This window comes from Eublepharis macularius, chromosome 10 (genome assembly GCF_028583425.1).
Source record: "Eublepharis macularius isolate TG4126 chromosome 10, MPM_Emac_v1.0, whole genome shotgun sequence".
In the NCBI taxonomy this organism is placed as follows: Eukaryota; Metazoa; Chordata; class Lepidosauria; order Squamata; family Eublepharidae; genus Eublepharis; species Eublepharis macularius.
In genome coordinates, this window is record NC_072799.1 from 3,427,625 (window position 1) to 3,440,221 (window position 12,597).

Consider the following 12,597-nt stretch of genomic DNA (forward strand, 5'->3'; position numbering starts at 1 on the left):
GTTCCCAGCTTCTGTCAGAAGTGGTACCAGGTTAAGGTTGCCAACTCCAGCTAGGGAAATTCCTGGAGAATTAGAGGTTGTACCTCGGAAAGGTGGGATTTAACAGGGAGAGGGTGCTCATGTGATGTGGTAGAGTCTGCCCTCCAAAGTTTCTTTTATTTCTTCAGGGAATTGATCCCTGTAGTCTGGAGTTGTAATTCTGGAAGAACTTTAGGCCTCTAGGAGGTTGGCAACAGTATATCGGGACCAGTTCGAGGTATTTTGTCACCCCAAGCAAAGCTCCCTCATCACCTCTTCCCACTGTACCACCCTAAGCAGCTACTTGGGTGGTGCGGCCTCAAAGCCAGTCCCAAGAGAGAAATTCCAGGCATGGGTTAACCACAATGAGAATTCCCCCTTCATTTCACAAACACAGGCCAAAGGTCAGTGCTAAGTGCTTTAAAACACAGACACTTTTGCGGTTGCCTCTCCCCTTCAACTTCTCCCTTTCTGTCCCCTCCATCTTTAGGCTATCATCTACGAAGGACAAGATAAGAACCCGGAGATGTGCCGTGTGTTGCTGACGCATGAGATCATGTGCAGGTGAGAACTTCTGCACAGCTGCGGGGGGTGCGTGGCGGGGGTGTCGGCAATAACATTTAAAGATTGCTTTTGGAATGCTGAATACAGTTTTGGTTGTGCAATGCCTAAAAGGAAGTCTTAGAGCTGGAAATGATGGAAAGGAAGTTGGGGTAGGGTGGAGAGTCAAGTGATCAAGGAACGGCTAAAGAATGGGGGGCTTTTAAGTTTAGGAAAAAATATGTCAATGTCTGGAGGACAGGACTATAAAACTACATAGAGCATGGAGAATGTGGGAAGAGAAGAGTTGTTCTCCATGTCTGGAAAACTAGAACTTAAGATTCATGCAACTGAATTGAAAGAGTCCAGGAGCACTTTTTAGACAAACCAACTTTATTGTAGCATAAGCTTTCGAGAACCACAGCTCTCTTCGTCAGATGCAACAACTGACGAAGAGAGCTGTGGTTCTCAAAAGCTTATGCTACAATAAAGTTGGTTAGTCTTAAAGGTGCTCCTGGACTCTTTACTATTTTCCAGTTGGCTTGCGGAATTCACTGTCACAGGATGTTGTGTTGAGCTCTAGATGAAAGCCAAACATGATGTGATCGCAGCACACCTGCAAACAGTGTTCCAAAATGTAATTAGCTGCTGTCAGGGTAATTAATTTGCACCATTTGCCCTCTTCAAATGAAACCTCACACTTCTATTTGCTCCATGGGTGAAATTTTACAGGTAGTATCTGAGTCCCTAAATGCTTTCGCTTTGTGGGCAGTCATCATGAGCCAATTTGCAATGACTAAAAGGGTTAAATAGAGAGTCCAGGAGCATCTTTAAGATTAACCAATTTTATTGTAGCATAAGCTTTCGAGAACCACAGCTCTCTTCATCAGGTGCTGTGGTTCTCAAAAGCTTATGCTACTTTAAAGTTGGTTAGTGTTAAAGGTGCTATTGGACTGTCTACTATTTTGCAACTACAGACTAACACGGCTAACTCTTCTGGATCTAAAAGGATTAACACACCCACCCTTTCCCCAACCTGTGCTCCAATCTGTGTTTACACTTGGAAAAAATGGAAAAAAATCCATTTGCTGTTGTTGTCCTGTCTACTTTGGCCAAAGTGGAATGGACAATTTTATGTAGGATAGCAGCTACTGTCAAGTTTAAAAAGAGAAGTCTGTGGCACCTTGTAGACTAACAGATTTATTGCAATCTACGCTTATGCCGGAATATATGTATTATTTGACACAAGGTGTCTTCTGAGGGCCAAGCTACACATGACGAATGACACTTGAACAGCAAGTGTATTTCTCCCTGTTCACTTGCCCTCCACTCAATCCACTTGCTGTTCAAGTGTCATTCGTCATGTGTAGCTTGGCCCTCATTTGTTAGCCCAGTGGCTTTGGTTGCCAACTTCTCCTTCCTAATATATGCATTGCTATTTGTCAGAGTGCCTTCTCGATTGTTAGACCAGTGGCATTGATAGCCAAGTTTAGAGGAAGTAATACTTCTCCATACTAATTCCTGGAGGAGAAAGAGCTAGCTGCCAGATGCTGGACAAGATAGACTTTTGGGGTGATCCATGAGGGCTTTCCTTGTTCCTTCATTTACACATGGGCCATCGACATACAGGTTTTTACAAGGTATCCTTGGCAAAAGGGACAGGTCCCTGCCCCAAGGATCATCCAGTCCCTGTAGGGGAGACAATCTAGAGAGGGGGAGGGAAAGAGTCAACCATGTAATACATCCAATAAGTTGCATTTCACACTTAGAGACTAATGAAATAAAGACAGTATTATACATCCAATAAACCAAGCAGAAGGCTTGCCTGATATCTTCATTTCTCAGAAGCTAAGCAGGATCAACGTTGGTTAGTGCTTGGAAGGGAAACCACCTAGTAAATCCAGTGGCAAGCTATTGCAAGCTACCTCTGTTGGTATCTTGCCTTGAAACCCCTCTGGGGTCACCCTAACTGGGTTGCAATTTGATGGCACTTTCCAACACCATGAAGGGGAGAAGGGAAAAAAACCTGCTTAAAATTTTCACAGACATTCAAAATAACATAATCATAATAATAACATTCAATTTATATACCGCCCTTCAGGACAATTTAATGCCCACTCAGGTTTACAAAGTATGTCATTATTATCCCCACAACAACAATCACCCTGTGAGGTGGGTGGGGCTGAGAGAGCCCTGAGAGAGCTGTGAATGACCCAAGATCACTCAGCTGGCTTCAAGCAGAGGAGTGGGGAATCAAACCCAGCTCTCCAGATTAGAGTCCTGCCGCTCTTGACCACGACACCAAACTGGCTCTCTTACTAACTTTATAAAAGGTGCCCTCCAGCACAGCTGTTTTCCACAGCCCCATTCCTTTTATAAAAATGCCCTCCTAAACAGTTCCATTTTATTATTTCTGCAAGATGACCGAAGAGCGGAAGTCTTCCTGGTCTCCTTAAGCAGTCTCTTCCGCTGGAGGGGTGGGGGGGCGGAACCACATGGAATGCTCAGGCCACAGGTACATGAGCAGTAGTGCGTCGTAACATGCTATTGGCTGTACCCCTGGCTTTGAGGCAAAATGAAACCGACACATATTGAGACAGTGCAAGCAGACTGGAAATATATATGCTGAAATATTCTGAACTTTTAGAGATTTAACTCTGATTGCTGAAAGTCAAAAACAAGAAAATCATAAGAACGTAAGAGAAGCCATGTTGGATCAGGCCAATGGCCCATCCAGTCCAACACTGTGTCACACAGTGGTCAAAACCCAGGTGTCCTCAGGAGGTCTGCCAGTGGGGAAGGGACAGTAGAAGCCCTCCCACTGATTGCCCCCCCAAACACCAAGAATACAGAACATCACTGCCCTAGACAGAGAGTTCCATCTATACCTTGTGGCTAATAGCCACTGCTGGACCTCTGCTCCATATGTTTATCCAATCCCCTCTTGAAGCTGTCTATGCTTGAAGCTGCCACCACCTCCTGAGGCAGTGAATCCATACCATTCCTTTTATTAGGACCAACCAAATTGGCACAAAACATTATGCAACCTTTCAAGCCCACCAGGATTCTTCATCAGGCTGGATGTTAAAAAGAGTTAAATAGATTTCAAAAGGCAAGGCAGAAAACAGATTTCTCAGGTGTAAAGGTCTGATCTTGCCAGCCTCTGTAGGGAAGCCAGAGAACATGCCGTGACCGTACACCGCAGCAATAAAGTTAAGCTTATAGCCTCATGGAGGCGTCTCATGGAGGAATCCAGCAAGGTCCAACGCTGAGCAGTGCCTAGCGCTCTCCTTTACACCCTCCCACCTTTTTAAATCTTGGAGCATCCAGTCTGGTGAAGAATCCTGGTGGACTCAAAAGCTTGCAGATATTTTGTGTGAATTTGGTTGGTCCTAATAAAAGGCATACCTGAAATGTGTTCTTGTTCTTGGATTTTGCATGGACCAGTATGGCTGTGCAACATTTTCTACTTCCCTGAAAGTCAGTCCAGCTTCTAAAAAAGGGTTGGAAAGACGGGCTTCAGGCCTGATCCATGTACTCTGTCTTCTTTCACAAACCTCAGTTGTATCAAGTCACCTCTCAGCCTCACTGTGATGTTGCTGTAGAAAAAAGCAAGAGTGCAGTAGCACCTATAAGACTCACAACATTTGTGTAGGGTAGGAGCTTCTGTGAGTCGAAGCTCACTTCTTCAGATACAGCTAGAATGTGAGTCCACCTGTTCTTATATCTTGGAGAATGGAGTGATTTCAGATGCTGAATGACAATAGTCAATGAATGACAATAGCAGGCGTGATTGGGTAGGGTGGGGTATGCAGAGAGGTAGTGGGTGTGGAGAAATCAGCATCGGTAATGAGACAGGAAGCCCAGGTCTCGATTCAATCCTGGGGGATACATTGTCTTGAGTTTTGTTATCAGTTGCAATTCAGCAGTGTCTCTCTCTAATCTCCCTTTGAAATTCCTCTGCAGGATAAATGCTACTTTTAGGTCAGCAACGGAATGTCCTGGAAGGTTAAAATGTCCCCCCACTGGTTTTTGAATGTTCTGGTTTCTGATGTCAGACTTATGTCCATTAATTCTTTGTCAAAGGGACTGGCCAGTTTGTCCAATGTAGAGGGTGGGAGGGCATTGCTGACACGTGATGGCGTAAATCACATTGGAGGATGAGCAGGAGTCTGAACCTGAGATGGTACGGCTGATGTTGTTGGGTCCGCTGATGGTGTTGCTTGGATTGATATGAGAGCAAAGCTAGCATCTTGGTTTGTTGCAGGCCTTGGTACCAGAGTCTGTGTTACTGTTAAGTGGTTTATCATTGCGGGTTTATCATTGTGGGTTTATCATTGCGGGTTTTAGGTTAGCAGGCTGTCTGTAAGCAAGAAACCACAACCACAAGGAAAATTTTCTGTAGCCCTCTGACAAAAGTTCCACCCCAGATACCCCCTCTTCTCCCTCCCTAGTTGGGCTGGGTTGCAGATGTCTGGAGCAGGCGCAGTCGGGCTCAGCCCTGGGAATTAGAGTGCCCTGCCTCTGTTGCCGTCTCTGGCCACTATTCCATGTCCTTGTTAGGGTTACTACCTGATTTTATTATAAGGATTTGAAAGTTCAAGTCTTTTTTTAATGGTTTCTGTACACTCTAGGCAAAACTGTGCTTGCCTCTTGTTCCTAAATTTAACAGAAATGCTTGTGTTAAAATCCATACTTGATTTATTTTTTTGCATTAGTTGCATAAGGAGCAATGCAAATGAAAAGCAACATCCGAGTACAATAGCTCCTTAAAGACCCACAAAATTTCCAAGGTATGAGCTTTCGAGAGCGAACACTTCCCTTTGACACTCAAAAGCTCATACCTTAGAAATCTAGCTGGTCTTCAGAGTGCTATGGGACCCAGATCTTGCTCTTCAACAGCCAGTCAATATGGCTACCCACCTGTAACTATCCTCATGGAATGGAAGTGAACGGAAATGGGAAATGCCCCAAAGACAATAGGTTGCACGGAAATGATTTTCAGAACCATGCACGAAACGGACAAGAAACGAAAAATACCTATTGCTACCTGGCCTTAATCATAGAGGCTTGCATCCAGTTTCTTTGTTCAGCAGAGTTTGCACGCTTCTTCCAGAAAAAAGAGACTTCCTCCAATGCCAGCAAAAGAACCTCTTTCTCCTCTTTCGGAGGAAGGCTCCTCAGCTGGGAGGAAGAATTGAAGCTTGGTTGAATGGAGTCACAGAGTACCGGCCAGTGAGTCTGAGGAAGAGTTGCCCCAGCCTTCTTATGGGCAGCCTGACATAGCAACCCTTTTCAGGTGAAGCTTTTCCTTGTACAGAGATGCAGAGATGGGGGAAAGCCTTGCTGCTCATTTCCCAGGAGGAAGGCTGCAGTTAAAGGGCGAGGAGCCATTTAAAGAATAACTGTTAAGGAATACAGCCACCATAGCCAGCAATGGGTTCAGGTGAGCCAGAGGCAGGATGAGGCCTTTGCAAATTGATAATTGGGGTGTGGGTGGCAGGTTTGTGCAAACATTCTCGCACGTCATCACGCTGGAGCATGCCCCTTGGCACCGGTCAGCTTTCCCTGCAGTTCAAAGAAATTCAAGTGGGTTTGGGGCTATGATCTCTCTGCTGCTGAAAGGTTTCTTTTTCCTTAAGCAAAAGAAAAAAAGTAGCATTCACTTGAGGTGAGCACGAACCAAAATACCAGCCAAATTTCATCACAAACTGGGCTGGTTTGTGGTTCGTGAACTGTGTCGGAGCACATTTCTGACGAACTGCCACGAACTTTAGGCTGGTTCGTTTGTTTTGTTTTTCAGTTCGTCACTGCAGACAGCCTGCTGCCGATCAATCAGTTTCCTAGGCAATGGGAGGGTGGGGGGAATGAGCTTTCTGCAGCCCCAGAAGTGATGTTCTGCTGCCCCAGAAGTGGTGTTTTCATGAACCAAATGAACCGGTTCACAAACCGGGGCAAGTTCGTGAAAGTTTGTGGTTGATGGTTCGTGAAACGTAACAAACCATGAACCACACAGTTCAGTATTTTCTTAGTTTCTTGGTTTCTTGGCCCACCTCTAGTGTTCACCCTTCCCTTGACCAGCTCATTGTTAAAGCTGAGCCACATTACAATTGCTCATAAAAGCGACTGAGAGTTGACTAAGGCCTGGACTTTAACATCTTTCATGGTACTTCCTCTCCGTTATACCCCTGCCCGTGCCCAGGTGGCCAGCTGGAGATGAGAACGTTCTTTGCCTTGTCTATGAACTGCCAGGCACATCACACAGCTAATCAGATGCTAAAGGTGCTGCCATGTGCCTCTGCCAGGAGAGCGCCAATGGGAGCGCTCTCTGAGATGCTTACAGCAAGCTGGGATCTTGGCACCCTTGGAGACAGTCCTTTAGCTGGGTAGGTCTTAAGTAGGGATGTGCGTTTCGGCATTCAGAATGCCGAAAGAATGCCGAAATAAAAGTGTTTCGGCTTCTTTCGGGGAATGCCGAAACGTTTCGGGGAATGCCGAAACGTTTCGGGTAGCCGAAAGAAAAAAGCCGAAACGTTTCGGGATTCTTTCGGCTTTCTTTTGGCTTTTCAATGGGAAAATGCCTCCGTCTTCCCGGACGTCTGGGGGAGGCATTTTCCCACCGAATAAGCCCAAAATTGGTGGGGACCTTCCTCTAACCCTTCTCTAACAACCACCCAAGTTTCAGACAGATTGAACTTTGGGGGGCCATGTTATGGCCCCCCAAAGCAGGTCCCCCCATCCTCCCATAAGAAAGCGAAGGAGCAGCATATTGTTAGCATGCTGCTGCTAATCTTCTTCATTATTTCCTATGGGGAAAAAATGAAGAGGCAGGCTTCCTTTGCCAGGGGTGGCATTTTGCATGCAAAATGCCCCCAAGCCCTCAGGGGCCCTTCTCCCACCCCTCCTCCCACCCCCCACCAAGGCTCAGCCTGCTCCCACTTGGGGGGGCCATTTCATGGCCTCCCCAAGTAGGTGCTCTAATCTCTACCACTGACAGCTGGGGGAGGCTTGTGTTGCCAGGGGTGGCATTTTGCATGCAAAATGCCCCCAAGCCCTCAGGGGCCCTTCTCCCACCCTTCCCCCCACCCCCCACCCAGGCTCAGACTGCTCCCACTTGGGGGGGCCATTTCATGGCCTCCCCAAGTAGGTGCTCTTTTCTCTACCACTGACAGCTGGGGAAGGCTTGTCTTGCCAGGGGTGGCATTTTGCATGCAAAATGCCCCCCAGCCCTCTGGGGCCCTTCTCTCACCATTCCTCCCACCCCCCACCAAGGCTCAGACTGCTCCTACTTGGGGGGCATTTCATGGCCTCCCCAAGTAGGTCCTCTCAGCCCCTAAAGTCCACCCCTTACAGCCCCACACAAACCCAATTCCCCCCAGCTGCCACACACAGACCCAAATCCCCACATTAGCCCCTCACAGACCCAAATCCACCCCCACCTGCCCCACACCCATAACCCCAGGAACAGGCTGGCAAAGGCCAGCCCTCTCCCTTTGTTCCCTATGCTGGGAACTTCTAAACTCTCTTTCCCTGGGCAATTCTGCACAGCCCAGGGGTGCCACAATGGTGGGCACACTTCTGAGTGCCAGCTGGTCCCTGTGAAAGAGCACCTGAACCACAGACACCCTCCCTCAAATTCCCCCACCACCTACAGAGATGGCTGGCCAGCCAGCCCCATTGTTCCCTATGATGGGAACCAACTGCACAACAAAGAATAAAACAAGAACAACACAAAATAAAGTTTTAAATTTTTTTTTCTCCCTTCCAAAGTACAAGTAGGCAAAGCATTATGATACATTACACCAGCAGTCCCCCACACAGAAAAATAACACAACTCACTTAACATCAGAGAATCACAAAGCATGATTCCTGTCAAAAACACTTTATTTCTTGAACAGCTTTAGGTTACACAGCAGGGGGGAACACCAAAGGGCATGGCAGCACTATCTTACACAAAAATAACACAACTCACTTAACATCAGAGAATCACAAAAACACAATTCCTGGCAAAAACACTTTATTTCTTGAACAGCTTTAGGTTACACAGCAGGGGGGAACACCAAAGGGCATGGCAGCACTATCTTACACAAAAATAACACAACTCACTTAACATCAGAGAATCACAAAAACACAATTCCTGGCAAAAACACTTTATTTCTTGAACAGCTTTAGGTTACACAGTAGGAGGGCACAACAGGGCATGATAGCAATGTACTACAAAAAATGATACAACCCACTTCACCGTTTTTGACAGCAATTGTGTTTGTGTGATTCTCTGATGTGAAGTGAGTTGTGTTATTTTTGTGTAGTACACTGCTTTCCTGCTCTGTGGTGCCTTCCTACTGTGTAACCTAAAGCAGTTACAGAAATAAAGTGCTTTTGACAGCAATTTTTTGGGGTGATTCTTTAATGTGAAGTGAGTTGTGTTATTTTTGTGTAAGATACTGCTTCCATGCCCTTTGGTGTCCCCCCCCCTGCTGTGTAGCCTAAAGCTGTTCAAGAAATAAAGTGTTTTTGACAGGAATTGTGCTTTTGTGATTCTCTGATGTTAAGTGAGTTGTGTTATTTTTGTGTAAGATAGTTCTGCCATGCCCTTTGGTGTTCCCCCCTGCTGTGTAACCTAAAGCTGTTCAAGAAATAAAGTGTTTTTGACAGGAATCGTGTTTTTGTGATTCTCTGATGTTAAGTGAGTTTTGTTTTAATTTTTCTGTGTGGGGGACTGCTGGTGTAATGTGTCATAATGCTTTGCCTACTTGTACTTTGGAAGGGAGAAAATAATTTTTTTAAAACTTTATTTTGTGTTGTTCTTGTTTTATTCTTTGTTGTGCAGTTGGTTCCCATCATAGGGAACAATGGGGCTGGCTGGCCAGCCATCTCTGTAGGTGGTGGGGGAATTTGAGGGAGGGTGTCTGTGGTTCAGGTGCTCTTTCACAGGGACCAGCTGGCATTCAGAAGTGTGCCCACCATTGTGGCACCCCTGGGCTGTGCAGAATTGCCCAGGGAAAGAGAGTTTAGAAGTTCCCAGCATAGGGAACAAAGGGAGAGGGCTGGCCTTTGCCAGCCTGTTCCTGGGGTTATGGGTGTGGGGCAGGTGGGGGTGGATTTGGGTCTGTGAGGGGCTAATGTGGGGATTTGGGTCTGTGTGTGGCAGCTGGGGGGGAATTGGGTTTGTGTGGGGCTGTAAGGGGTGGACTTTAGGGGCTGAGAGGACCTACTTGGGGAGGCCATGAAATGGCCCCCCCAAGTGGGAGCAGTCTGAGCCTTGGTGGGGGGTGGGAGGAAGGGTGGGAGAAGGGCCCCAGAGGGCTGGGGGGCATTTTGCATGCAAAATGCCACCCCTGGCAAGACAAGCCTCTCCCAGCTGTCAGTGGTAGAGATGAGAGCAGAGCACCTACTTGGGGAGGCCATGAAATGCCCCCCCCAAGTGGGAGCAGGCTGAGCCTTGGTGGGGGGTGGGAGGAGGGGTGGGAGAAGGGCCCCAGAGGGTTGGGGGGCATTTTGCATGCAAAATGCCACCCCTGGCAACACAAGCCTCCCCCAGCTGTCAGTGGTAGAGATTAGAGCACCTACTTGGGGAGGCCATGAAATGGCCCCCCCCCCCAGTGGGAGCAGGCTGAGCCTTGGTGGGGGGTGGGAGGAGGGGTGGGAGAAGGGCCCCTGAGGGCTTGGGGGCATTTTGCATGCAAAATGCCACCCCTGGCAAAGGAAGCCTGCCTCTTCATTTTTTCCCCATAGGAAATAATGAAGAAAGATTAGCAGCAGCATGCTAACAATATGCTGCTCCTTCGCTTTCTTATGGGAGGATGGGGGGACCTGCTTTGGGGGGCCATAACATGGCCCCCCAAAGTTCAATCTGTCTGAAACTTGGGTGGTTGTTAGAGAAGGGTTAGAGGAAGGTCCCCACCAATTTTGGGCTTATTCGGTGGGAAAATGCCTCCTCCAGGCGTCCTGGAAGACGGAGGCATTTTCCCTTAGAAAAAAGCCGAAAGAATGCCAAAATAATGCCGAAAGAATCCCGAAAGCCGAAAGCCGAAAGAGATTCTTGTTTCGGCTTTCGGCTTTAACGATAGAGAATCTTCTTTCGGCTTTCTACTTTCGGCTATAGCCGAAAATTTTTGGCTTGCACACCCCTAGTCTTAAGCCATGAAGGGCCTTGAAACACCTTGAATTGAACTTGGAAACAAACTGACAGCTAATGTAGCTGTTTACAAATAGTCAAGTTCCTGACAGTAATCAAGCCGCCACCTTCTGAACCAGCTGCAGTTTCTTGATAGTTTTCAAGGGCTGCCCAATTTAAGCTGTGTTGTAGCAATCCATCCACAAGGTGACTAAAGCATGGATTTAGCATGGCCAAGTCAGGTGAATCCAGGAAATGAGAGTTGCCAAACCAGTTGCCGCTGAAAGAAAGCACACTTGGCCACTCCCCCAACCAGGTTTTCAAACAGGTGCACCCCCGAGCCCTTAATCTGCTCTGTAAATGCCAGCTCCTACAAGTGGATCCAGACCCTCTAAACATCAACTTTCACCGCCTGCATTACTTCTGTCTTGTCTAGATTTAGCTTCAGTTTGTTCTGCCTTAGCCCCCTGACCATGCCCTCGAAGCACTGATTCAACACCGGTTGTTCTCTTGACCATGCCTTTGTTCTCTGCTCTGGTTTCTCCATCTTTTTTGCCCTCACCTTACCCTCACTTGCCTTCATTGCTGTTGAATCTGGTTGTGGCGACTCACATGGGTTTTATGGATGGTCGCAATTCTTTGCTTTTTTCCATGCTGCCTTCCCAGATACCTGCAGGCAAAACCACATGGGTACCCACAGCATGTTGGTGTAAACAGCAGTGAGGGCAAATGAGGGCAGGAGCAGTGAGGGCAAAGAAAGTGAAAAATGGCTCTAAGAAATGAAAAACGGGGGAGAGAAAGGGTTTGAACAGCATTAGATTGATTTGAATGTGGTTGCAATAAACTTCCAAAATTGTCAGAAATGGAAGGTGCTTTTCAACAATCACAGAAGTTAAGCAGTTTGTGCTCAGCCCAAGTTTCATCTGTGCTGGCTGTTTCCCAAGGGTGAGATGTGGTCCTTAATGACTAATGTGTGAACATCCCCAAGGCCAAAGGAGAGGGCAGCCGTATTTGTTTATTCACATGTCTGCCCTTTCATGTGTAAATCAGAGAGGTAGACTTCAATTTTTACAGTGAATGCTGCTTAGGGGCGAGGGGAGCTGCCTCCTAGTACACTTCCAAAAGAACATAAGAAGAGCTCCACTGGATTAGACCAGTGTGGACTATCTGTTCCAGCATCCTGTTTTACATAGAGGCCTACCACTTACCCTGGAGGACCTACAAACAGAGCCTTTCCTCACCCATTGCTATGTCCACTGGCAGTGAATCCTACAACTGAATCACTCACCTAAATTTCCAGGCCAGGAGCTTTCGAGAGCCAGAGCTCCCTTACAGATGCTAATTTTCTGCACTTCACACCCATGCTCTATCAAGCTAATTACAACATGTATTATAGCTAACTTCCCAACACTCTAATTTACAATACCTCTTTCACCCTCTGCCTGGATTGTAAGGACTCCTTCCTTTTTCTAACTTGTATCCGACAAAGGAAGTTCTGACTCTTGAAAGCTCACACTCTGGAAATCTAGTTGGTCTCTTAGGTGCTACTGGACCTGAATCGTGCTCTTCTACTACAGACCAACATCTGAAACTATCTCCAGTGAGTGAAGGTGCATATTCTATTGTCTGTCCTACATCTATTGCCCATCCCCTTCATTGGGTGCCCCCGACTTCTATTCTTAGATCTCCCACCCAGCACCTTTCTCCCATCCGAGCTCTGATACTTTAGCCACTGACCACAGGGAAATAATAATGAAGCGGGTCAGCTCCCCTCACTCTTTACAATGAAGCTCTCGCCCACCCAGATTTGTACGTCAGTGCGTCCCCGAGAATGCCAGCTTGCCACAGCTCAGCCGGTGGGGGCTGGGCAAAAGGAGCCACCTCCGCTGGCCGTGAGGCACCTGGGTTGGCAAGAGCCGTCA

The 12,597-nt window shown here is 47.2% G+C and overlaps 1 protein-coding gene across 1 annotated transcript in view; it reads left to right on the forward strand.

Moving 5' to 3' along the window:
• Positions 1 to 12,597, forward strand: part of EBF4 (EBF family member 4) — a 135,985-nt gene that overhangs the window by 49,943 nt on the left and 73,445 nt on the right. The window contains exon 5 of the mRNA XM_054989982.1: positions 509 to 582. Within this exon, the coding sequence (XP_054845957.1) occupies positions 509 to 582 (74 nt within the window). The remainder of the gene's footprint in view (positions 1 to 508; positions 583 to 12,597) is intronic.